Source organism: Gracilinanus agilis, chromosome 3 (assembly GCF_016433145.1).
Source record: "Gracilinanus agilis isolate LMUSP501 chromosome 3, AgileGrace, whole genome shotgun sequence".
In the NCBI taxonomy this organism is placed as follows: Eukaryota; Metazoa; Chordata; class Mammalia; order Didelphimorphia; family Didelphidae; genus Gracilinanus; species Gracilinanus agilis.
In genome coordinates, this window is record NC_058132.1 from 493361767 (window position 1) to 493389488 (window position 27722).

The following is a 27722-nucleotide window of genomic DNA, read 5'->3' on the forward strand; positions in this document are numbered from 1 at the left end:
ATGTCTTCCTTCCGTCCCTTGGATCTCTTAGGAAATCATTTTGTCTCTTCTCAGTACGTTCAACTCCTAACTGGTTATAATAATATTGGTTTAGATTAGAATGATTTGGACAGCTTTGACTCCTTACTCAAATCTGTATTCAATAAGGGCAGGAATTCTGTCAGTTTCCAGTGTGTGCCTTTTGGACCTGTGACTTTGCACAGGATTAGTGGGGACTGCCTTCTCCCAACTCATGTGTGTCTGTAAAATTAAATCCTAAGAAGTTGTTTGAGGTACTTTGTGAAGGTTAGGTGACTTCTGGAGATCCACATAGCTCCCGAGTAACAAAGAATGAATCATTTTCCTCAATAAAATACTAGCATTATCCCTTTATAGAAAATGGAATAAAAAAAGCATAATTTTGTCAAATTAATTTAGTGTTTTCTCATTGGCAAGCGCAAATTTGTGACAGGCTTCTTAATTGAGTTCCTATTGATAATTCTTTCATGAAAAATAATTCGTTTTCTTTGATAAGACCCTGTTCATCGATCAGATTGTTGTTATTATTCAGTGGTGCCTGACTCTTTATGCCCCCCATTTTGGGGTTTTCTCAGAAAAGATACAGGAGTAGTTTGCCATTTTCTTCTCCAGCTCATTTTATAGATGAGGAAACTGAGGCAAAGAGGGCTGAGTAATTCATCCAGGGTCACACCATTAGAAAGTGGCTGAGGTCAGATTTGAACACAGGGAGAGGAGTCTTCTTGACTGCAAACCATAGAGGAGGAGGATCAGTCAATTCACTGATATATTGAATAAGGATGCTGATTTGTGCCCATTCTTTGATTGTCATATAGACATATTTTCTCCTTTTCTGTCTCTTCCTCCATTTCATTCTCTGACTTCAGCTAAGGGTCTAGGCATTCTTGTGTTAACATTTAGTAACACCATGATGCTAAGTAGAATCCCTGTTTGCCTAAGTAAGAACCTAAAGCATCCAAAGGAGAATCTCTTCAGATTAGGAATGGGCAATCACAGACGGGAAGAAAGAGAAGATAAAAGTGTGTGTGATAAGAATCAGAGGAGAAGCCTCAAAAGCCAGTTAGTTCAGCCTCCTCATGAAGACCCTGAGACCCAGAGAGGTTAAGGGACTCATCTCCCAGACATCACAAAAGTGAGAATCCTGCAAGATAAGAATGAAACCCAAGTTCTCACAGGCAGGGCAGCTAGGTGGCACAGTGGATAGAATGCCGGTTTCTAGTCAGGAAGATCTGAATTCACATCTAGCATCTGACAGTTTTAGCTATATGACCCCTGGATGGGTTACTTAACCCTGTTTGCCTCAGTTTCCTTATCTGTAAAATGACCTGGATCTTTGTCAGGAAAATCCCATTGGGGTCAAAAAGAGTCAATTGGGAAATGACTAAATCGGGGTACAATGTGTGTTTAACTTAAAACTCACAATGTTTTTAAGGGCTTGTAAGAACAAAAACCATACTGCCAGTTAAAACAGGAGACCTGTATCTTAGTTCCATTATTGGTGTGTTTTCTTTTGTCTCTCACTCCTGACTTTGGGAGAGTGGTAAACCTCACCCCTAGTGGTTTTCACAGTGAGCATCATTGTCACAGACTACCAATTACTGTTCTGAATTATGTTACACAGGAGTTTTTTCTTTCCTTAAAATATAGATATTATATTATGCCATTTCCTCTCTTCCCTAGGGAGTATAGAAAGCAGAAAAGAATTTGGTGTGCTGTCTTGCTATAAAGCTACACTAACAATGTTCTAGAAAATTGATGTAGATCAATTCTTTCCCAGGAGCTAAATGCATCATTTGATTTATATTTTCCATTGCATTCCCGTAATTTGAGCTAATGAAATTGACTTTTTTCTGTCTCCCACTCCTTACTCCCTTATCTTTCTCTTTCCAAATAGCAATATTGAACCCAGACTGCTGTGGGAGAGGGTAGAGAAGCTGGTTCCAAGACCTGGCAGTGGTAGCTCCTCAGGTTCAAGTAATTCAGGATCACAGCCAGGGTCTCATCCTGGCTCTCAGAGTGGATCTGGTGAACGCTTCAGAGTGAGATGTACGACTTCCTTTCTCAATGGTTTTTTTCCCTCCCATTTCTCTGCTTTTCCTCTTCCTAAGAAAGACTCTCACCTTGCTTTGGGGTATTTTTTCCTAGTCCTGGAATATTATTTATCTAAAGATTTCTGTAATCTCTTTTTAGTTTTAATTCATTTAGAAAAAATAATGAATAGTTAAGACTCCTTGTGCTATTAAGACAGGCAAGGGGTTCTTTATAATCTGTTCCTTTTAAGGTTATTCCTTGTAGAACATAAAAATTAAGACAGGGATATATTTAGCAAGTATAGTTCTGCTAACAGGTTCTTTAATTAAGGTCCTGTTGATAATTCTTTTATGGAAGAGAACAATTTTTTATCTTAGATAAGGTCCTATTTTTTAATTTTGGGGGAGTGGTGGAAAAAAAGAAAATTAGCCAATACATTAACATATTGAATAAGTCTGGGTGTTGAAAGATTATTGATACTCATCAAGGGGTATCCTTCTGATTGAAAGTCAGGTTTTGTGGAATGATTCCCTTAAGTAAGGAAGAAAAGTTGGGGAGTGGGGAAGGTCTAAAACGAAGCTAGATAAGGCTACCTTAGGGTTCTGTATACTACTTTGGGGACAAGGAGTAGAGATAATATATTTAAACACTTATCTTCATCTTTTGGGGGGGCTTTTTCTGGGTTTTGGTCTTGACAGCATCATCAAAATCAGAAGGTTCACCATCCCAGCGCCATGAAAATGCAACAAAAAAGCCGGAAGAAAAAAAAGAAGTCTTCAGACCTCATAAACCTGCTGTAAGAAAATTGTTCCCCAAATGTTCTTAATATTTTTCCCCCCTTTAATTGCTACTGTCTTGTACTGAACCTGTAGGATGAGAGGTGGGGAAGTCCTAAGAGTGAATCACACGAGGATCGACATGGTTTTAGCTTCCCATTTACTTGTGGTAGCCTTTATAAGAGAGGCATGTAAAGTCAGCAAGCAGATATTAAGTACCCATTGTGTGCCAGACACTATGCTAACTGCCAAGAAAGAAAAGTGAAAGCCACCCCTGCCCTCATGGTGCCCACCGTGTAAAGTGATGAAGGAGATGGAAAGCCTGCCTGGAAGGAAGGCAAGATGACTTAGTTATGTCCCAGTTCTGCCTTGGACACATACTGGCCATGGAAACTTGAGCAAACTGATTAACTTCTGATTTTTCTTTTTAAAAAACAAAACAAAACAAAAAAAAACTTCTGTCTTAGAATTGATACTTTATTTTTTTTAATTTTAGAATTGATACTTTAAATCAGTTCCAAGGCAGAAGGGGAAGTAAAGGCTAGGTTAAGTGACTTGCCCAGGATCACATAGCTAGAAAGTGTTTTGTTTTCTTTTGTTTTTAACCCTTAACTTCTGTATATTGGCTCCTAGGTGGAGGAGTGGTAAGGGTGGGCAATGGGGGTCAAGTGACTTGCCCAGGGTCACACAGCTTGGAAGTGTCTGAGGCCAGATTTGAACCTAGGACCTCCCGTCTCTAGGCCTGACTCTCAATCCACTGAGCTACCCAGCTGCCCCTAGAAAGTGTTTTGATCTATAAAATATTTTATCTATGTTTGCTCTATAGATTTGAACCCTGGACCTCTCATCTCTAGACTGAGCTCTCTATACACAGAGCCACTTAGCAGCCTCAATCTTGTTTTTATCTTATCTTAGTTCTTTGGGTAGATGCTAAGGTCTTAAGATGTAGAGGAAGTGCCTTCTGTTTTTTTACCTTTTTAAGTTTTTAATTCCAGTTAATCACAGGCATGTTCCATTTCCCTATCTCAGCCATATAAAGAAATTGGAAATAACTTATGCTTCTATTATGTTACTTCTAACAGCTCTGTTTGCCTTATATAAAATATAAAGGTGTATTTTAAAAAATCCATCAGTTAAAAAAATGGCATTTATATATCCATCCCACAAATAGAGATCTCCAAGGTTCTTTTTTATGCCATTGAGGATGAGGTCTTTATTTTACCTCAACTTGTATCTCTTTCAGTGTATAGCTCTATACTCTACACATTGCAGATGCCTAATAAATGTCTTCTATGTTGTATTGAAAAATACAATGTTCCTTAAAAATTATTTCAATAATTATTAATAAACCAATAATTAATTTATAATGATTACATAATACAATAATTTATAATTAAGACAGGCAAGGGGTTCATTATATATCTGTTTATATTACTCAAATTCTGCTTTGGGTGAATTGGGTTCTGGTGGTAACTCAAGCTTTTGCTATTCTACACTTCTCATTTAATCAATTAATCATCAGTGTGGCTGATTACACATTGTGGAAATCAGACTGATTTGATTTCTGTTCTTTCTTCTCTTTTTTCACCATGCACCCTCACTTTGTGGCTTCACCATGGTGATCCTCCTGACTCAATTAAACCACTATTGTACTGAATGATTCAGGGAGAAGTGGTAAGCACTCTTTATAAAAGTTGAATGCCAAAGTAACCCTTCCCTTGATTTTAAATTTATTCCTTTTCTAGTTTTCTATATTGTTTCCTTTTTCACTTGTAATTATTTTTTGTTCTTTCTAGCTTATTTTCAAATTAAAATTATGATTATATGTTGCATTATACATGTACATACATATATGTATACAATATTATATGTCATGTAATTAACATGGTATATAATTAATGATTAATTTTTAATAATCATTACAATTTAAATTTAATTATTTAACACCATAAGGTTACATTGGGGTTATATATATATATATGTATATATATAACATAGTTTTCCTTTTTTTCTGATTTTGTTTCCTCATGGCTATAATAAATAATTTTTAGTAAGTAGCAGCAGATGTAGGGTAAGCATATTGTATTCTTAATACTTATAAGTTATTTCATAGAGATTTTAATACAATGACAAGAAAAATATGTTCTAGAAAAAGGATGGTAAATTGGATTTGCAAATCAGTTACGAGGAGATTTTTTTTCCCTAAGAAATGGATGTTCTAAATTATATGCTAGTAAGCTAGAATTTGTATGATATTACTTAGTTCAGATTCTAGTTATCCACCTGGTGAATATTTAATTTGTTCAATGGAAACATAAACCAAAATAAAAGTCCTCTTCCTGTGGCTTCTGATAATGAGGACATATTTTTGAGAGAAAGACAGTTTCAAGTAAAGTGGAGTTGCAATATATGAGGGAATGTAAATATAAATCCTTGCCCAGGTACTAACTAGTTCTGTAACTGAACAAATCACCCGTCTAAGACTCAGTTTCCTCTTTACAAAGTTGTGATTAGAAAAGTGAATCTTTGTAAATTTCAAATTAAGTTGCATAAATGTGATTCATAGGCAAATTTTTGCTCTTGAACTAAGATACTGTCTGAAAAGTACCTTTAAAAAGTTCAACCCCATATAAAAGGATGATAGACTAGATACAAAACAGCCTAAATAGATACTCTTTCTAAAAATGTATAGTTTAAAGTAGACAATGTTGATCTTACAAAATCATGAAAAGCCCTTAATTTGACATGGGAGAAAAATAAGAAATTTGCTTCTACATATTAAAAAAGTTGCCTCAGAGCTTCCTCATTTTCTTTTTGTTTGTCGTTTCTGGTCATCCTTAATTATTCATCCAACCATTCTTTCTGATTAGGACTTGACCGCATTAGCCAAGGAACTTCGAGCTGTAGAAGATGTTCGACCTCCTCACAAAGTAACAGACTATTCTTCATCTAGTGAAGAATCTGGGACAACGGATGAAGAGGATGATGATATGGAACAAGAAGGGGCAGACGAATCCACTTCTGGTCCTGAGGACACCAGAGCAGTGTCAGTCTTGGGTATATGTTGGAGAGGAAGAGAGTGGCTATTTGTGCATTCCTCTACTGGTTTTCTTCTGACTTTGCACTTCTTAAAAAATGGAATGGCCATCTCTCAGTACAAAAAGTTATATGCAAACTTGGCAGCACTTTAAAATAATCAAAATTCAGTTCTCTGTATGTATTTTTATATAAATTACCAACTCTGGGGGCAGCTGTATGTATTTTTATCTCATTTACCAACTCTTGGGGCAGTTGGGCAGCTCAGTGGATTGAGAGCCAGGTCTAGAGATGAGAAATGCTAGATTCAAATCTGACCTTAGACACTTCCCAGCTGTGTGACCCTGGGCAAGTCACTTAACCCCCAATGCCTAGCCCTTATCACTCTTCTTTTTTCTTGGAACCAGTATTTATTCCAAGACCAATGGTAAGGGTTTAAAAAAATAAAAAAACAAACTTAAACCTAAACATTTGGTTAAAACAAATTATCAGCTTGATTTAAATAATTAAAAATTTAAACCTAAAAATTTGGTCAAAACCAATTATCAGATTAATTTTAATAAACTCAGATTTTTGAACCTAAAAACTGGGTTAAAACCCAAACTAATTGTCAGATTGATTTTAATAAACTAAAATTTTTAAACCTAAAAATTTGGTCAAAACCAATTCCCAGATTGATTTAAATACTTACAATTTTTAAAACTAAAAATTTGGTCAAAACCAAAACCAGTGGCCAGACTGATTTTTTAACTAGCTAAAAATTTTTAAAACTAAAAGTTTGGTTAAAACCAAATTACACATTTACTTATTAGAGGAAAAAGCCACAGGTGTACTTTTTTTTTTTTTTAAAGTTGTGGGGGAGGTATAGAGAAGTGGTCTTTTTGCTCCTATATCCTGACCTGATGATTTTTAAAAGAAAATGAACATTAAATGGAAAGAATATGTCTCTCTGGCTTATGGAAATCTGGCTTTTAACTACTCATTTGGTTAAACAGATCATCTTTGAATCTAAGCAATGGTGAAACTGAATCAGTGAAAACTATGATTGTTCATGATGATGTAGAAAGTGAACCCGCTATGACTCCATCAAAGGAAGGCACCTTAATCGTCCGCCAGGTACTGTCTTCTCTTCTGACTCGACAAATGCCTAGTTTTTTCTGTTAGTCATTAACCCACTCGCTCATTCACTCATGCTGCTGTTTCTACATTATATCTGTTGTCCATGTGAATCAGACACAGAGGTAGGAGAACGGTTTGGGGGCTCCAGATCAGGTGTGTGATGCATGCGGAAAAAATAGTAGCCCTCCACCTCCTCACATCGCTGCCCTTTGCATGTCCGTCAGTGGTTCTCATCCAAGCACTTGTGCTGAGTCTCTCATAGTCTTTGTCCAGAAAGTAGAAAAGCTTCAGCTGTTAAGAGGGTGCCCAGACTAGGAAAACAGATCTCGTTACTGTAGCAGAGCAAAACACTGGTTCTGAGGAGGACGCTCGGCTCTGAACGTCAGTCTGTCAGGCTCCAGGGGTGCCCCTGGGATGCTCAGAGAGGCGGGTAAGCCCGTTATAAGGGTGAGCCTCAGAGAAGAGGGACGGACAGGTTACAGATTTCAGGGGGTCACGAGGTCTCTTGTATGTTTCCAAATGTTAGTTCTCTCATTCTTGTTGCATATTTAAATAACTCCTTTTTGTACCTGTGTGAGCTTACAGACGCCTTCAGTTCGTGCTCCGTAGCTTTTATACCAGAATGTTAATGATGGATGCCAATCTTACTGTTACTGCTTCAATAGCTAGAACAGGGCCCCCCAAAAAAGCAGGTTGTCTTATTTTTTTTTTTAACCTGTGGGTGTGCTTCAGGGAACAGCGACCTTAGCCAGGAGGGGGAAGGTAAAGAAACGAAGGAGAGTAATTTCTTCAGCTTTAGTTCGGCAGATGCCTAAAAGACAAATTGTTCTGGTGATCTAGCAGGAACATCCAATTATACAGTCAGGTTGTGCTGGCCGGAGGAGGTATCTCAATTTCTGTTGGCTCACAACACACACCAACCCTCACCTCGGGCATCTAGTAAAGGAATCCTCATGAGTTGGGGGCAGCATTAGCCCTTTGGTTTGTAGGGAAGTGTGAAAAATTACACAGCGCTTAAAAAAAAAAAAAGGAACAGTCATTAGGGTCATAGGCTATTGCAGCAACACTTGAACGAGACAAGTGTGCCTGTTTTTTCTACAGAGTACAGTTGACCAAAAGCGTGCCAGCCACCATGAGAGCAATGGCTTTGCCGGTCGCATTCACCTCTTGCCAGATCTCTTACAGCAAAGCCATTCCTCCTCCACTTCCTCCACCTCCTCCTCCCCATCCTCCAGCCAGCCGACACCCACCATGTCCCCACAGACACCCCAGGACAAGCTCACTCCTAATGAGGTATGTCTCCGCACCACAGCTGGCTGCTTTCATAGGATTAGACCAAATACCGCCTAGTGGCTAGTTTGCAGAAGAAGTCTTGCCAGTCCCTTGTTCCCCACTTCCCCTTCTCTGTCCCCCTCCCCATCCTGCTTTATTCTATCACCTCCCCCTTCTCCTCACCCCCAAGTAACATGTTTCAGATCTGCCTAGAGACCCTTTTTAACCTTAGATCAGTTTTCCCTCCCCCAAAACTTGCCAGTTCACTATTTTTTACTTCTTTATAGTTAGCTTAGATGCATGGCTTTCGTTATATTCAGTTTAAAAAAAAATCTAAACTAAACTGATTGCTGTGTACTCAGACCCATTTTCTATTTGGAATGCTTGGGGGCAGATGTATTTTTGATGGTTTGAGGAAATCTGCCTTCTTGATTTTATAGTAAATGAAGAAATGATGCTGAAACTGGTTACGGAGGCTTTGGAGCAGGGGACCTTTCAAAGCAGCCTGTCTCAGTTAGAAAGGGGTGCTCTTCTTGGAATTCACAACTGCATAGAATTTGAAAAATAGCAACTCTAGAGGGAATTTGGCTTTTAGAATGGCTTCCCAAGGGAGCCTCCCCTACCTAGGGACCATAAGTAAAGAAGAGCAGCGGTCTTTGAGCGGTTATTCACTTTTTTCTGCTGTAATCTAGAGATTCTGTTTGCTCTGAGGGCTTGAGTGTGGTGCCCATTGGACTGAGTGATCTCTTGAATGGGGAAAAGGTGATACTAGAGTGTAGTTTTCATTTTCTAAGTTAAAAGAGGAAAAAAAAAACCCTAAAGAATAATATTTCTACAGCCACCCAGTGCCTAAGCAAGTTTTGTTAGATTTCTTTGTATGGATTTCATGGAGATATGAGTGAAGTTGGTTTCTAAAGATGAAACTGAAATGTAAATTTAGCCAGCATTGGATAAATAAAACCAGTTTAATACATTGTTTGGAAAGTGGTCATAGATAGGAGCATAAACTTTTAACTGCAATAATAAGTAAGTGGCCATTTCCAGTGATGAATGAGAATAACCAGTGTGAGAGAGTCAGATTTGCCAGCTGGCTGGGTTGTGAACACCCAATTAAAAAACTTTGGTCAACTCCACCTAAAGAGACCATGTTATTTTTAGGTGATGAGAATGCTGAGAGTTGTAGATATATGGAAATGGGTCCAGTGGAAGGATAGAAGAAATAGTTGGTCTATGGGCTGTAGCAGAATAGTGATGAACTCAGGCACCCATTCCTGTATTTGAAATGGTAAAAGGCAATTTGAACAAACACTTTCCTTTGTTCTACAGTGGCACCCCACCTATACTCACATTCCTCCTTATATATATTTTAAACTTTGTGCCATTTTGCTCTAATGTGTGATGTTATCACTATAACCCTTAACTTACTAAACTGGCAAGTTTATTTTATTTTTGTTTGTTCTGTTTTTAATCGTCATTCCATTTCCACTTAACAATTTGTTTCACTTTTCTTCTCTTTGTTTTTTTTTTTTTTTATGTATTAAGTTATTCTATTTACACACCAATGATTTTTTTTTTTAGTTAAAAAAAATCATCCTGGTGCTTCTTATTTCACCATTTGCACTTTTCACATTAATGAGCCCTTGTTTAATATACAGGTCTTAATAGTTCTATTCATACATAATGATGATGTTTTAGCCTGCTGCAGCTTTCTGGCAAGAGGCTCAGTTTAAAATAAAAGACAATAATAGAAAATGGGTACAATTGAATGCTGAAATTTTAAAAGTCAAGGAGGAGCAGATATCCTATCCTAGATTGATTTGATTTTGTTGTGCAGAAAACTGAATTAATTAGTGAATCAAGTTCAACTTCAGAGACTCAAGCATCCTTTTTGATGATTTTCAATTAGAATTCTTTAATCTTCCCTCACCAAATGCCCAAGAGAATGCAGTATACCCTGGTAGTGCTAGCTGGTAACAGTACCTCAGGTGAATCATTCTTATACCTTGGGAAAGAATGATGGTCCTTCAGCTTATCCCTGGCCAAATGTCCCATTTCTTCAACACTCCCTTGGAGATCTGCATTAAGATGGAATCTGTGGCAGAGAAAGGGGTGTGTGTGGATTGTGCGCATAGCCTCTTCCCGTTGGCACGTTTTTGTTTTTTTGTGGGGGGAGAGACACTAGAAGAAGGGGTAGGGGCTTCGCATTGTTGAAACAGCACAGCTCAGGAGTGGTTTAAAAAATGTTGATTGTTATCATTCTTGTTGATTGTCATTTATATTAATAAAGTTGAAATTTACATTGCAGACTCAGTCCGCTAGTAACACACTCCAGAAACACAAATCTTCCTCCTCCTTTACACCTTTTATAGACCCCAGATTACTACAGATTTCTCCATCTAGTGGGACAACAGTGACTTCTGTGGGTAAGTAAAAGCGGCAGCAAGAAAGCCACTGACATGTAGGGTTTCGGTTCCCTGAGCTGGCTACCCTTGAACCTAGTGGAGTCCTGATGTGGGGATTGCTAATGAGGGGCAGCAGTTTGGATGCAAAGAATGTTCTCATCATGCTTACATTACTTAATTTGCAGTGACCGGCATAGTTTTTATTTCTTTTTTTCCATTTGCATTCCTTACAAAATTAGACATTTTTTTCCTTAATAAGATATCAAGCCATTTACATATGAATGTCTTTCTTAAATTGAGGGAGAGTACTTCTGACATGTTTTTAGAGATTAATTTTTAAATGTACTTTATTTCAGTGGGATTTTCTACTGAAGCAATGAGATGTGAAGCAATAAGGCAAGACCCCACCCGGAAAGGATCAGTTGTCAATGTGAATCCTACAAATACTCGGCCACAGAGTGATACCCCGGAGATCCGTAAATACAAGAAGAGGTTTAATTCTGAAATCTTATGTGCTGCCTTATGGGGTAGGTGGTCTTGTGCCTTCTTCCTTCCTTACTATACCTTCCTCTTGATTAAATGCATGGTGCCTTTACTTGGACCTTTTATTTAGGGATACCTATAAGGGTTTGAATTCTTTAGCCATCTAATCTTTTATTTTATTTTATTTTTTTAAAAGTCTTACCTAAGGTAAGCTTTAGAATCAATGTTAAGTATTGGTTCCAAGGCATAAGAGTGGTAAGAGCTAGGCAGTTGGAGTTAAATGACTTGCCTAGAGTCATACCATTCAGAATAGAAATTAAATTACTAATAATTAAATTGTTAATTAATTAATTAAAGTATCTGAGGCCAGATTTGAAACCAGGACCTCTCTGCCCCAGGCCTTGCTCTCTGACCAATAAGCCACTTAATTGCTCCTAGCCATCAAATTTCTGTTCAAAAATTTTTTAAAATTAGATCAATTTAATTTAAAATTTTAAAAACATTTTTCAGAAAATTTTTACAAATATAATTAATTTTAAAGTTAAACTTTTAATTAAAATTTTCTTTTAATTTTTAAAATTAAATTAATTTTTAATTTTTTTTTATATTTAAAAACAATTTTTAATTTGAAAAATTACTATGTATTGGTTCTAAGGCAGAAGAATGGTAAGGAGTACGCAATGCGAGTTAAGTGACTTGCCCAAGATCAGACCACCAGGATGTGTCTGAAACCAGATAAACCCAGGACCTCCCATCTCTAGGCCTGTGTCTCTATCCATTGAGCTACTTTGTCTTAATAAAGGTAGAATGTGGTTGGCTTTCTTCCACTTTCATCCCAATTAGGGACCAGGTCACTTAAGACCTCTACTGGTTATGTGTAAATCTGTTCTGATATATGAAACTACATCCAAGAATAGAATCGGCACAGGCCTGATTATTTTATCTCTGGTAGTTCGTACTTCCTCTTGGAAGTATAGGTGATCACTTTTCTCAGTGGTTTACATTATATACAACTTTATAAAATTTTGTGAATTTTATATTTTCTATATTGTCTTACATAATTTCTATATATCTTAATATGTTTTAAACATTTTATCAAATTTGATCTTCATAGGTACATAGTGAACTTTGTAGGGAATGTTTATTATCTTCTTAACAGTTAAAGAATCTGAACCTCAGAAAGTTTTGCCCAGGGTTCAAAAAGCTAGGCAATGGCAGATCTGGGCTATAAATCTTCAGACACTTGGGACATTATTCTTGCTGTTGCAAGATGTTGAAGTTTAAGTGGAATTTCTGTGTGCCCTAGCCATTCAGTCTGCAGTTAGAGAAGAGGGACTAAAGCTGGAGGTGCCCATCCATAACTGAATATGTTAGATGTATTTCATCTGTATGTTAGTATAAAATCCTGGAAAAGGGATAAACTCTCCCTGGGAAAGAGTCTTAAATAGGGAAGAGAAGAGAATTGGGACCTGGGCTTTCAGGACTGCCTATAATTTGAGGAAGAGAAGAAGAAATGATTGAAGAAAACGTCATGAGAACTAGAATTGTTCAGTTATCAGAGATACTAAGTCAGGAGAAAGTTTCAAGGAAACCTGGGGTGGCGGGGGGGAGAATTGCTTGTCAGCTCTGGGAGGGAGAGAACATGAACCATGTAACCATGGAAAAATAGTCTAAAAAAAAATAAAATAATGTGGGGGGAAAAAAAAAGAAAAGTTATGGGGTTAACAAGCTAGATTGCTTTAAGAGGAGGTAAATCAGTCATTCAAAAAGCATTTGTTGGGGCAGCTAGGTGACTCAGTAGATTGAGAACCAGGCCTAAAGAAGGGAGGTCCTGGGTTCCAATGTGGTTTTCCTAGCTGGTTGACAGTGGGCAAGTCATTTAATCCCCATTGCCTAGCCCTTACCACTCTTCTGCCTTAGAACAAATCTCCAGAATTGATTCTAATTTGGAAGGTAAGGGTTAAAAAAAGCATTTATTAAGTTCTTAGTATAATGATCATGAAATGAAAATAGCTAATATTTATATGGCCTTTGCTATGTGCTAGACATCGTGCTAAGTGCTTTATAAATTGTTGTTTGCTAGGGCAGCTATATGGTACAACGGATGGAGCTCTGGGCCTCAATTCAAATGTGGCCTCAAACTCTAGCTGTGGGACCCTGGGCAAATTATTTAACCCTATTTGCTTAAGCTTCTCACCTGTATAATGAGCTAGAGAAGGAAATGGCAAATTACTCCAGTGTCTTTGCCAAGAAAACCCCAAAAAGAGGCCCCAACAAGTGCCTACAACTAAACAACAATAGCAAATATGCTGGGCATACCTGGGAGGTAAAACTATGAATATTTAAAGATGAGACTAAGGCAGAGAGGCCGGGTAGCTCATCCATGCACGCCTGAAGTCTTCTTGACTTTTTAATCCATTGGTCTGTCTGTCTGCTACCTCTACTATACTGATGTATAGTTTCATTTTGGGGAAGGTCACAGCTGAGGTTGACACATAAATTAATCCCATTAAGGCCTCAGAGCCCCTCTGAAACTTGTTAGATGACAGATACTAAGTCCCACCATCCGGATCTGTCCTTTCCAACTTGGCTGGACATGCCAGAAGTTGGACTCCGCTTATCACGGCCTTCAAGGATGTAGTGTTGACCTGTCATGGATTAGGCAGTGGGAGGTAGCAGAGGACCTGAGAAGGAGCAGCATCTCTGGAGTCTGCAGCTAGTCATTGAACTACCTGGTTCTCAGTTTCCTCATCTGTAAAAAGAAGGAATTAAACTCGATTTAGGCACAACAGCCTTTCCTGCTCTGGATTGATGATCCTTCAGAGGATAAAATCATGACATACATTAATTTAATTAGTAGTACATTTTGGACAATAAGCACACATCAGTGATTTTTCTCTTATTAGTAACTGTATTTGAGTGCTAAACATTTCAGAGAACTATAAAATTTAAAAGAGGGCAAAATATTAATAAGTAACTGGACAAATGAAGACAATTCAAAGTATCTCACTTTACTTAGGAATATTACCTAGTCTAGGAAATTTAATTCAAAACTGCTGACTGGTTCTGAAAAAAAGAAGGAAGGATGGAAGAAACAAAGAGAGAGAGAAAGGACAAAAGGAGGAAAGAAAGGGAATTATTAAATGCCTACTACATTTTATATTGTGCTTAGTGCTTTACAGGTGCTATGCTATTTTATCCTCAACACCTGGAAGTTGGTGTGATTTTGAACCCCATTTCATAGTTGAGGAAATTAAGGCAGACAAAGCTTACGTGAGTTGCCCAAGATTATAAAGGCGATAAGTATATTCGAACTCAGAATTTCCTACCTCCATGCCCAGTACCCTTATCTCTGTACCATTCAGCTACCATCTTGCAAAGATCTGTTTTTCTCTGTCTTACATAGCATCTTTTCTCTCTCTCATTTTGTACTTGGAGCACTTTATTCAGTTAAGCTACTATATTTTTTTTTACTGTGTATTTTGATTTATTTTTTAATTCTTAAACTGGGCAGAGGTTTTTGAGGAGTAGTTATTCCAGGCTATCTTCTTTTATTCTCCCATAATCCTCCTAAGGATCTTGAAGATGCCTACTTGCATCTTTTACCTAGTGCTAGAAAACTTTAGAGTGAGTTTTTAAAGCTTTCACCATGACAAAAATGTAATTAGATTTATGTTCTTGAGGATTATAAAACTGTGTAGAAAGTTTTTGGAGAAGGGAAATGCCATATTCATTTTTTATAGATCCTTGGTTTCCAAAATTTTCATTTTTCAAAAACGCCATTTTTTTCCTCTGCCTACATTGCACTCAGTGCCCTATAGAATTGTATACTTTTTAGAAACATTTTGACGATATCATGAAACTTAATACAAAAATATTTCCATTTGTTGAAGATTCTGGTAGTGGACCATAGATGGCTTTTTAAAAAGTTTTTCTTTAAAATCTTGTTTCTTTTTGCCCTCGAAAGTTTGCCTAGAATACAGCAATATGTAGCTTAATAAAAGCTTAAATTTATTATTTATGGCCACATAGTGAGACCTTTAGAATGAGAAGGAATACAATAGAAAAGTGATTCATCTAACATTTTTCTACTCTAAAGAAAAAAAAAGCAGAGATCAAATGAGGTTCTTAAAGATATACAGACTTGGGATTTTAATAACATATGCAACTTGTATGCAAAGTGATATCACTACAGCTCAATAGCCTTAGGGGAGTAGAATATTTTGGATCTCTTAAGAGGCAAAATATTAACCAGTTGTTCATTTTAGTATATAGTACAAGTATTTCCAATATTGTGAAGAAGGCATATTTTACCTTGGATAAGAAATGTTTCTCACTCATAATTTCTATAGATTAATGCTATAATCTGCTTGTAGGCTTCTCTATCAGTTCCCTAGAAGCACCACAAAATAGTAGACCTAAATAGTATGCCGATTCTATATTACTGTAAAATGTGAAAGTCAATATTAATCTGAAATTTAGTTAGCTTTAGAAACCAAAGGAGCCATTCTGACTCATGATTTAGTGTCCCTTTTAGAGAGAGTCAATACACATTTATTAACTGCCTCCTGTGTGCCAGGCATTGTGCCAAGAACTAGGCATATAAAGAAAAGAAAAGATAATCACTGCCCTCAAGGAATTTACAATCTAATGGGAGAAAATAACCTATAAAAAGAAGCTAAATATAGCAAGGGGTTGGGGGAAATTAGTAAAGTTAATTAAGTGTTGGGAAATAATCTGTTGTTCTCATATTTCAGTAATATGTGACTCTCAGTGACCCTGCTTGTTTTTTTTTGTTTTTTTTTTTTTTGGCACAGGTATTGGAGTGTTTTATTTTCTTTTCCTACTCATTTTACAGACAAGGAAATTGAGGCAAACAGGGTGAAGTGACTTATACAGAGCCACATAGTTAACTAAGTATCTGAAGATGTCTTCTTGATTTCAAGCCCATCACACAATCCATTACATGATCCAAATCACAGAATTTAGTTCATCTTGCAGAATGAGGCGTTTTCTGTAGGTTATGAAATCCAGGAGATCAGACAGATTTGGAAAAGACAAAGTGAATTGTCTGAGTACCCTCTTTAAAGAGTTGAGGCTCCAGGAGGAGTTCTGCCATGTCCAGCCTCCCCATTCTAACCTTCGGAGGGAGGTTAGAGCCCCAATGGACAAGTTGAGTTCATCTTGCAGAATGATAAATTCCTGGAGATCATGAAATTTGGAGATAGCCCAGTGGGAATCTTCAAATTATTTAATTCTAGTTTTAGAATAAAAATTCATGGGAGAACAATTTAGGAAACAAATGCTTCCTAATATCCTTGCTTCTCCAACATTCATATATAATCAGCACTTCAGCAGGAATTTCCATGGACAGCACTATGTGCTAAGTTTAGATGCAGTGAGAGAAATAGAGCAGTATCTTTCCTGGTGCTTCACTTTAAAGAGTTTCCAGATTACTACTTCAGTTGAGAGCACATTAACTTGGTCTTTCTTGTCAGTTTTTGGGTGTGAAAGACCAAGTTAGAAAATTAACAAGAATGTGTGGCACAGATTGTTAAATATTTTGAAAATATAAAATAATTCTGTATGGATGAGTGTATTCAAGCAGAGTAATTGTGGAGGAAAATAATAAATGATAATAACCACATTCATTCTCTCACTTGATCCTTCTCACTTGGGGAGGTAGGAGCTATTGTTATCTCTACTTTATAGTTTAAAAAAATAGAATAAAACAGAGGCAATCCAAGGTTACGTGACACAGTCACAGAGCCAGAGAGTGTCCAGACTGCAGGTCCAGTGTTCTATCTATCTAGCTGCCTATTTGAAAAATAGGTTGGACAATGTTAGAGGACCTTGAATGCCAAAGTAGGGAGTCTTTCTAGGCCATAAAGAACCTTAGAAAGGATGGAGCAAGATGGAAAGTGTCTCAATATTATGAACGTGACCGTATTGTAGGGCAGGTGAGGATGGAGAGAAGTATAGAGAGTAGAGGACCATTTGAGGACCCCAGTTTATTACAGGAATTCAAGGTAAGGCTGTAAGGATCTAAATTTAAGAGAGTAGCTGCAAGAAATAGAAAGGAAAGATGTATGAGAGATTTCAAAGGATTTATTCTGATTAGATTTGTCACTGCTGCCAGATAAGTCTTCCTAAAAGATTTGATTTTGCAAGAGTTATTGAAAAAGAAAAATTAATGGAAGGTGAATGGCTAAAGGAAGAAGAAGAACAGGACATTGTTTAAAGGAAGCAGAGGTAAAGAGTGGAAGGCTTTTTTGGTTTTATTTATTGTATAATATAATTAAAGAATATACTATATACTAGAAGATAATTATGGTATATGTAATTATAGTAATATATATATATATATATATATATATATATATAATACTATATAATACTAATAAAGTACAGATGAGTAGCTTTAGGAGAAGCAGCCAGTAGGGAGTGATTGGAGATTTAATAGAGAAAAGGTGAAATTGAGATCTAAGAAGAGATAACAGGAGGCTATTGAAATTTCTATCTTTTATATTTCATGAGAGAATTTGGAGTATCTTGGTGGCTCAGTGGATAGAGCACCAAGCCTGAACTCAAAAAGATTAATCTTCGTAAGTTCAAATCTGGCCTCAGACACTTATTAACACAAGTCAAAAGTCAAAAAAACCTTGTTTGCTTCAGTTTCTTTATTTGTAAAATGAGTACTAGAGAAGTAAGTGACTGCAAAGCACTTTTGCCAAGAAAACCCCAAATGGGATTACCGAGTCAAAAATGATTGAACAAGAGAATTTGCCAACACTTTTTTTTCCCTTTTTTCTTTTTTGCCAACAATTTCCTACCCCTGATTTCATTGTGGTGTTTTTGGTATTTTTAAAAACCTAAGCAAGTTGATGAAGGCATGTTTTGTATCCAGAATAATTGATTTCCAAATGAGTAAGCTTCTTTTCCACCATATTCTTCATATTAATACCCCTCCTTTCCTAGAAAATAAACAAAAAGCCTCAAAAGTTTATAATAGAGACAATCATTTTAGAGATACGTGAGTCAATGAAGATTAATTCTTTTTTTCATTTAGCAGGTCTTATGAAATAAACACCTAGATGGTGTTAGAAGATTTTGCCTGAACAGATCTAGAGAACATGCCATGCTAAATAGAGTTTCTTTTTCCTTTGATTATAGGAGTGAATTTGTTAGTGGGTACAGAGAGTGGCCTAATGTTGTTGGACAGAAGTGGCCAAGGAAAGGTGTATCCACTTATCAACCGAAGGCGGTTCCAGCAAATGGATGTCCTTGAAGGCTTGAATGTCTTGGTCACGATATCTGGTAAAGTATCTTCTGTATCATTTGTTTATCATGATTCTTTCTGTGACAAAACATGAAGTTCTTAAATGCTGAAAAAATTTATCTTGCAAAAGTTTATGAAAGCTTACGTGCCTGTCACTATGAATAGAAACTTGACAAAATCCACACCAAAAGGAGATATATTAAAATTTAGGCATATTTTCTTTGTTGTATACGTACAAAGTATGGTCATAAGAGTTTTGTTTTCCATTTCACAAAAAGTAAAAATAAAAATAAGATAATATTTCATTTTTCTACAAATTTTCTTTGAGGAAGGGGACCCCTTTGGCTCTTATTTTTAGGTAAAGTACTCTTTTACATATAGTTATTGCAGGTTTTGCTTTCTGCTTTCCCAGGTCACAATTAGGTTTTGTTGTTTCGCTTTGTTTTAATGTAGATAACAAAGGGAATCAGAAGGGTATCATTGTAGCTAAAGGCTGGCACAATCATGCTAGTAAGTAGCAGCTGCCATACCAGCAGCAAGAAAATAGAAACTAAAAAAAAAAAAGCCTCTATTGTAACTTTAAAAATGTGATCTGAATCTATTTAAAAATTAAATAAAATAATTTAAATAAAATAAAATGAATTAAATTAAAAATTAAATTAAAAACATAGAATGTCAGAATTAGGATGCTCTGTGGAATTCATCTGTCATACAGAGTATTAGTCCTGCTTAAGAGGGCAGCCCCTGATGACATCACTGAATTTTGGCACAGTAAAATAATAATAATCCCATTTGTGATAATAAATCATTAAGAAAAAGTGATTTTGTTTATCACGGTCAATTTCTAAGAGAACTGAAATAAGTAATAGTTCTAAAAGTTTGATCTTCCAAAATGGTTTAAATTTTTAATTTTTAGTAATTACAATTTGTAAGTTTCCTTAAAAATCTACTGATATTCCTAATGTGCCATATTATATATGTCTATAACACAGCTATAGTTGAGCATAGTAATAAGGAGAAGTATGCAAATATATAAAAATTGAATTTCTCATGTAGTTTAGCAGTCTTTAGAATTATACTTTTTATATGAAGAGAATAAGAACTAAAGCTGTCAGCATATACTAGATTATTTAAAGACAGCTTAAACATTTAAGATGCGGGTATTTTGTACATTTTTAACTAATACTTTATTAACATTATAATTATCTAAACATTTTATTAGGTTTTATTCACCTAAAAACTCTGCTTTTCACCCCAAAACCCAAAAATCACAACTCAAGTTTTGTCTTTAAAAAATTCCCAAATTAAGTGAATATTATCCTGGTGAAGCTACATATTCACTTAATTTCAGTAGTTAAGCTTTCTTTAAGAAGTTACCATTAAGGGGCCAAGTTAGTGACTTGGTACATTTCCTACATGTGTGACCCTGGGCAAGTCACTTGACCCACTTACCTAGCCCTAAGCCCCTTCTGCTCTTCCATCTTAGAATTATTAATCAGACTCAAGAAAGCGGGGTTAAAAAATAGCATTTGAAATGTTCATATATAATAAAATCTGTATATTACATATAATAGTTCTTTTATTGGGGGAAAAAAGCTGAGTACCATTAAGCCCATTAGACTTCTTTTTAAAGGGAATGACATTTTTTGGAATGTGGCATTCTGAATTTTTTCAGATATGTAAAATCCACTTTTCTCTCTTAATATACTTTATCTTAATAAATTAACTTATTTCAAGCATGGAAATTTGTCACTTGAGCATTCAGTCAAATTTATATAGTTAGTTTAAATAAAAGAAAGCAATTATAATTATAATTATAATAGAGTAATCATACTCTATTTTGCATAGAATCTAATCACTCCTACTCAAAGGCAAACCAAGTCTCTTTATTTGTTTTCTCTCTCTTAGTATGCATTGAGCAATGTATGCACCTAGTACATATTTATTAATTACTTGCTAAATGGATGACTACATTGATATTTGAAAAATGGGAAAACTAAAAAGATTTAATCTGTGACTTAAATAATGATTCTTAGCATTTATGATGTGCTACCAAAGCCTAATTCAATATGGCAGCATTGCATGCTGCTTTGTAGGGAAGTGTTTTATTATAGTCAAGTGTGAATCCAAAGCACCATCTTTCTTTTGAGCCAATAAAAAAAAGAGAATGCTTTTGTGTTTCTGATTCTGTCCCCTTCACTTTCTCTTCTGATAAAGTAACCCATTTCCTGGTTGTTACTTGAAAAACCACAGCCATGCTGTTAAATTTTGGTCTAATATGAAGACACAGCTTATGTTCTTTCTTTAGAAACTATGGACATGGTCATATAGAAATGTGTCACATTTGAATAAAGAAAAAAATAAAATCATGCTTTTAAAAAATAGTTTAAAAATATACTAATTTTATAGATGAGCAAGTTGAATTTGGAAAAAAAGTGAGACTTGCCCCAAATCACACAGCTAACAGTTATTGGCACTTTATTTCTTTGATCCTTTCTTGGTTTATTGTCTCCCCTATATATGCATAAAGAGTGAGTGTTCTCTATTTTAAAATACTACATAAAAATTCCTCTACAAACACCATGTTGTACCTATAGATTTTTAGAGCATATTCAGAGTTCACTTTGATGTATACATTTATTTTCAACTGCTAAGGAAACCTTATTGATTTTTTTTTTTTTTAAGATTCACTTAGAGGAAATAATACTAGCAATGAATGTGTTCAGAACTGAAGCACTTTAGGTGATTTTCCTGTACTGTGGAAACAATTACCATAAAGTATTAATATTTTTCTCAAAGCTTTATGTAGTAACAGTGTGATTATTTGATCTTCATTCTAAAGTTTCTTCTCTGAATCTACTGATTATTCACAATTTTGTGGTGACCAATTAAAAACCATTTAAAAATTTTTTTTACTAGGTAAGAAAAATAAATTACGGGTCTACTACTTGTCTTGGCTAAGGAATAAAATACTTCATAATGACCCAGAAGTAGAGAAGAAACAAGGATGGACAACCGTAGGTGATTTGGAAGGATGTGTGCACTATAAAGTTGGTAAGTTCTGGGATGTGCTTTTTCCTTCCTTCTTTACATATTTTCTACAATTTTCATGAGTGCATTTGACATTAGTTTCTTCCAAACTCAGATGTATTTTCCCGGGAAATACATGTTTGTGACAGAATAATTTACTCTTCATTTCAGGGCTAATAGCATGTGCTCAGGGCTCATGGTGTCTGTGATACTGGGATATTCTAGTTTGTCTGGGCCAGATTTGGGCTAAGTTTTTGTTATTAATGATTCTAATCCATATTCAGAGGTACCTGATTCTTTTTCTTAGATCCAATCCTTCTCATCTATTTCTCTAGACACCAGCTTCAACAGCTCATATCAAAATGTTTCAAAAACTTTTAGTCTCTGATCTTTGTGTATATCTCTTAATATTTATCTTGCACACAAGCACCCCTTCTCCTTCAAGTAATCTAAATCTTTTTCCTGCTTCAAGATTTTACTTCCTGAAAGCTTTCCTTAATTTAACCTAACTCTCCTTAAGGGGGAAAAAATTACACATACACACATGTGTGCACGCATATTCTTATATGTATATATTTTTTTTACTAGACCTAATAAGTTACTTTTTCCTAGTAATGTAGACTGGTATCTACCCAGGAAAGTATCATTAATTAATTAAAAGTATAATTAATGAAGGATTTCTATCTCCATTTTATAGATGAGGAAACTGAGACTAAACAGGATTATTTGATTTATCCAGTTATATATAATCAATTAATGGCACAATTTGCAGTTTGCCTGGCTTTTAGTCTATTGTTTTTGCCAACACATCATTGATGCCTCAATTTTTTTTTTTTATTTTAAACCCTTAACTTCTGTGTATTGACTTATAGATGGAAGAGTGGTAAGGGTAGGCAATGGGGATCAAGTGACTTGCCCAGGGTCACACAGCTGGGAAGTGTCTGAGGCCGGATTTGAACCTCGGACCTCCTGTCTCTAAGCCTGGCTTTCAATCCACTGAGCTACCCAGCTGCCCCCTGATGCCTCAATTTTTAATTCCCATCATGTTTATATATTTTAATATTTAGACTCTATTCTTGAATGTTCCTGTGGGATTTTAAACTCAAATGTAGGCACAATGACCATAGCTAATTATTTCATCTTTTTATTCAGACTAGACCTATAATTTCATTATATATGGAGCTTTCATCAAGGAAACTCCTTCTGCTCATCACCTGACTTTTAAGAGACTTACTTAGAAAGTTTCTAGGGGTACCGAGAAGTGAAGTCATTTTTCTAGAATCTTGTAGTCACTCTGGGAAAAGGCAGGACTTGGACACAGTCTCCCTCACTCCAAAGCCAGCTTTTCTATGTGTTATGTGGTGCCTGCTCACTTCTCTTCATATAGTAGATATTTAATAAATGTTTATTAAATTGTGCTTGTAGGATTCCCCCCACTCCCCAATCCCCTTGAATTTCTCCTTGAATTAGTGTCTTATCCTAATGGACTGAATGCTTTATTATCATTCACTGATATTTCAGACATGGATTGTTAAGCTGATTTCACAATTTTTCAAGATTGCTTTTAAGGCAGCTATCAGTTCTATTGCACCTCTCTATCTTAATCCAAATGAGGATGCTCCCAGCTACTGAGATGGACATCTACAGTTTATCCTGCAGAGGGAGCTAGAAGCCCATGGCTTAGAATGCTGAATCTTTTGCCTTGTTCTTTGTGGTCTTGGAGAGTTTTTTTGGAGTGTGTGTGACTTTTCTTTCTGGCTCTGGTCTCTTCCCTCTTAAAGAAATACTTCCATGATGCCAGTTGGCACAGTTTTACAAAGTGAACATTCTGCCCTCCCTGTTCAAGGAAAAATCTGGTAGCCGTGGTGAGCTGCTTAATAAGTGACTTGGGAGAAAACCAGGAAAATGTCATACTTAGCTAGGCAGTGATTAATAATGGAATATCTCTAGGAGTAGCAACTGTCTTAATGAAGTCACCTGTTAATACATAAGTGACTATTTGAAGGAGACAGTCTGAGAAGGGCTTTTTACTACTTGTGAGGGTAATTGATTTACTTTTCCACTTTCCTACTGCCAAATTTTATTTAGCAGGTACTTTGTATGGTTACGTATGCCTTAAATCATCCTAGGGCAGGAATTATTTCATTTTTATCTTTTTATTTTCTACCCATAGCACAATAATTGACTACCTTGTTTTTTAAGCATCAAGATACTTAATATTTAGACTGGTGTCAGTTTGGGGATTTTTCTAGGGTTATTCTTGATTTTTGTCAACATTTGAGAGAATGTTGTAGTAGTATAGGTGGTGGCTGTGGTGGGAGTAAGGGGTGGGTAGTAGTAGTAGATTTCTTCCTCCCTCTCTCCCTCCCTTCTTTGTTCCTTTCTTCCTTCGTTCCTTTGTTCCTTTCTTCCTTCCTTCATTCTTTCCTTCTTCCCTCTGTTCCTCCCTTCCTCCCTCCCTCCCTCCTTCCTCATATTCTTCTAATATATGGTGCTGCTATATCATACCTGTTCATTTCTCTTCATAGAGTAGATGCTTAATAAATGCTTCCTAAATTGTTTTTATGACTTTTTCCATGTATCTCTGAATTTATCCCTTGCCTTCAAGGATGTAGTTATGCTTTAATTAATTCATTGATATTTCAGTTGTTGGTCAGTGATGATTGTAATTACAGCTGATTTCAGAATTTTCCAAAGTCACTTTTATTAAGGCAGAAATCAATTCTATTGCATTTTTTTACCTTTTTTACCTTAATACAGATGAGAATGCTCCCAGCTTCTGAATTGTATATCCATGATTTATCCTGCAGAAGGAGCTAGAAACACAGGGCTCAGAATGCCTTGTTCTTTCATGCTATTGCTGCTGCTACTGCTATTCTTTCAGGATTCCATTTGGGGTTTTCTTGGCAGAGATACTGGAGTGTTTTGACCTTTCCTTCTCCAGCTAATTTATAGATGAGGAAACCAAGGCAAACAGGGTTAGGCGACTTGGCCAGGGTCATACAGCTAGTAAGTGTCTATGGGCAGATTTGAATGTGGATAGATGAATCTTCCTGACTTCTAGGCCTTTCATGCTGTCCTACAATAATAGTAGTAGTGCTTTAAGGTTTTCAAAATGCACTCAAAATAATATTTTATTATTTCATTTGAGCCTTTGAAGTACTTTATATACATTATATCATTTGAACTTCAAAGCCACAAACTAAAATAATCTTATTCAATCCTCACTGGAACCCCATGAGATAGTTGGTGCAAATATTATGATCCCCATTTTACAAATGAGAAAACTGAGTCTCAGGGAGAATAACCAGTTTGCCTGTAGTCACAAAACTGATATCAGGTTGCTTCTAATTCCAAGTCTTGTCAATTTTTTGCTTTTTCTACACTGTTGCTCTAAAATTAGCCAACTATTAGAAAGATAAGCCCTTTTAGGAGTTAGGCGTAAATTCAGAATCATACTTGGGAGAAAGGAGCCAGGTTTCAGGATGGTCAGTAGTTAAGAAGTCATTTTGCAAGCTCTGCATCTCTTTGCAACCTCTGATTTACTGCTTTCACTAGGGTCCTCTGCTTTCCAGAAGTGGGGAAAATTAACATTATTCCAGAAGGAATTAGAAAGTGGGAGGAAAAATGAGTGAGCACATAGTTAATAAAGCATGAATATAATATTGCAGGAAGAAGGAGGCCAGAATTATAGCATAAATATAGCAGGGGAATTAACAGACACCACTCTGGGACTTTTCAAATCACTTAGCTTAGTTACTTGGAAGATTTTGTGTCCCATATCAGTAATCTTATCAGCATAAATTGATATAAGGGGAAAAAAGTTTCCCAAATGGCAATTCTCAGGCAATTAAGAAAGCATATGAATACTTGAAAGTCTCCTTTAATAATTCATAAATTTCATCCTAATAGGTTTATAGAATTAATACAGTATAGAAAATAAAAGCTTTTTGCTTGTTGCCTTATTGAAAAGGCATTTTGTGTTTTTGTGCTTTTGAAATTTCAGTGGAAACTATTGAATTTAGTGCTGGTTCTTTTTCTAGTTAAACCATATGTATTTAAAGAAATGAAAGTGTTCAAGTAGAGTATTTCTGTTATAGTGGTTTTAGACTATAGTGGCTTTGTGATCCTGTTATTAACTTTTCTCCTAGGAGATCTAAAATTATAGGATAAAGTTGATAACTGACTTTGGTTTCTCTTGTTTATTTTCAGTAAAATATGAAAGAATCAAGTTTCTGGTCATTGCTTTGAAGAGTTCTGTGGAAGTCTATGCGTGGGCCCCAAAGCCATACCACAAATTTATGGCCTTTAAGGTAAAAGCATCTCCCAAGTATGCTTAAAACAAGTGATCTATCCTTGGTGGGTGGCTCGTTCCATCGTATTTTTGGGGCATTTAAGTTTTACTTGCAATTGTCTTGTGACTTGAGTATAAAGAGTTATGTTTCAGTTTAAACATTATTGTAATAACACCTTACTTATAGGTAATCCTAGTTTATCAGGGGTCATGTTTAAGACAACCTCACCTGTCTGTATCCATAACCAAGAATGCAGAAAGTGGCAAAATACACATGGCTCATAGAAGGTCCAGAGAGATGTTCATGGGGGTCTTTGCACTTACAGCAAACAGACTTAATTCACAGAAGAACCCCTTAACCCATCTTACAAAGCCTGGCAGAACTTTCCAGGCAGAACATGAGCTTGTTGGTCTGTTTCCAAGGTCTTAGCAGATTAGCAGGAGAATTGAGAGAGGGACTAATAATGAAGAAGCAACTAACAGAACAAGAAAAGCAGATATAATTCTGGGAATGGGGGTGGATGGGTTGATAAGCCAGTTTATTGTAGGCCATATAACCCATCCTAATAGATTATACAGCCAACACTATCTAGTTGATCTTTTTTTTTTTTTTTTTAAATCAATAACTCCCTCATCTGTATTCAGCATTTTCTACTTAAGAAGCTAGAAAAAAAATATCATGTATTTTAGATACATTCCCATCTAGAATGTTTAAACTTTTATAGAAGGATTTATCCTCAATTTATGAAAAAGCTCACTCTTGTTAAAGACTTATCCAATGTTCTTTATTTATTAAAAATACTCCACTGCAGTTGGTCTAGAATAAGTAACTAAGAGTTGACTGAATATTTCTAAAGTTCTGAATGTATACAGTCTGTCCCAGAAGCAGAGGAATTCAGAGAGAGGAGGAATACTGAGGAATGGCTAGGCCAATTGAATATTAATAATAGTAACAACTAGCAATTATATAGTGCTTTAAGGTTTGTAGAGTACTCTGACCATGATGATGACATTGGTGATGATAGCAATCCAGGCATGAGGCTAAGTAGTTTGTAAATATTATCTTAGTTGATCCTTAAAACAACCCTGGAAGGTAGCTGCTATTATCATCCCTGCTTTATAGTTGAGAAATAATAACAAGTTGAGGAAGCAGAGGAAAACTGAATAATTCACTTGGTTAAGATGATACTAATAAGCGGTCTGAGCTGGATTTGAACTTGGGTCTTTCTGACACCAGACCCAGCCCTCTATTTACCATGCCACCTAGCCATCTCTATGGATAGGTGGATGGATGGATGGATGGATGGATTGGTGAATGGATGAATAGATAGATATATAGATAGACAGATTAGATAAATATAGATTTGATGCATAAGATAGATTAAATAGGATAGATAGATTCAATAAGTATAGACAGAGATAAGTAGATAGATGGATGGATGGATAGAGAAACCCTTGTATATATGTTATCTCATCTGTTATCCAAACAATCCTGTGAGCTGTGTGCTATTATTCTATCATTTTACATATATGGATACTGAGTTAGACAAAGTTTACACAAATAGGGCTACAAAGCTAGTAATCCAGACAGGATTTGAATTTAGACTTTCCTGTCTCCAAGTCCAACAGTTTGTATACAAACAAAGACCTGGAGAGATTATTAATAATAATCATTAACAATTATATACCATTTTAAGGTTAATAAAACATTTTCCTTACAACAATCCTGGGAGGTAGGTTGTACAAATATTATCCCTTTTTTGCAGAGGGAGAAACTGAAGCTCTCAGAATTTCCCTGATTTACCTATGATCATAAAGCTACTAAGTACCTAAGTCGGAAGTGGGATTCATATCCAAGTCAATTAAAACTCTATAATCAAACATTCTGCATCTCATTAAATGATTTATTCTGTGCCATACAATGCATCAGTGTCAGAGCAGGAATTAAACTTGGGGATCCCAAATCCCATTTTAATTTTCTT

The 27722-nt window shown here is 35.9% G+C and overlaps 1 protein-coding gene across 27 annotated transcripts in view; it reads left to right on the plus strand.

Moving 5' to 3' along the window:
- The window catches only part of MAP4K4 (mitogen-activated protein kinase kinase kinase kinase 4), a 271949-nt gene that overhangs the window by 237272 nt on the left and 6955 nt on the right, over window positions 1-27722 (plus strand). For 11 of the 27 annotated variants that reach the window (XM_044670444.1, XM_044670457.1, XM_044670452.1 and 8 more), the window contains 10 exons: window positions 1913-2064; window positions 2748-2845; window positions 4491-4499; window positions 5696-5871; window positions 6857-6977; window positions 10558-10675; window positions 11011-11181; window positions 18311-18454; window positions 21336-21470; window positions 25659-25759. In XM_044670444.1, the coding sequence (XP_044526379.1) occupies window positions 1913-2064; window positions 2748-2845; window positions 4491-4499; window positions 5696-5871; window positions 6857-6977; window positions 10558-10675; window positions 11011-11181; window positions 18311-18454; window positions 21336-21470; window positions 25659-25759 (1225 nt within the window). Of the gene's footprint in view, window positions 1-1912; window positions 2065-2747; window positions 2846-4490; window positions 4500-5695; window positions 5872-6856; window positions 6978-8081; window positions 8274-10557; window positions 10676-11010; window positions 11182-18310; window positions 18455-21335; window positions 21471-25658; window positions 25760-27722 lie in introns of all 27 variants that reach the window. The other 16 variants (XM_044670438.1, XM_044670445.1, XM_044670441.1 and 13 more) reach the window with 3 other exon arrangements.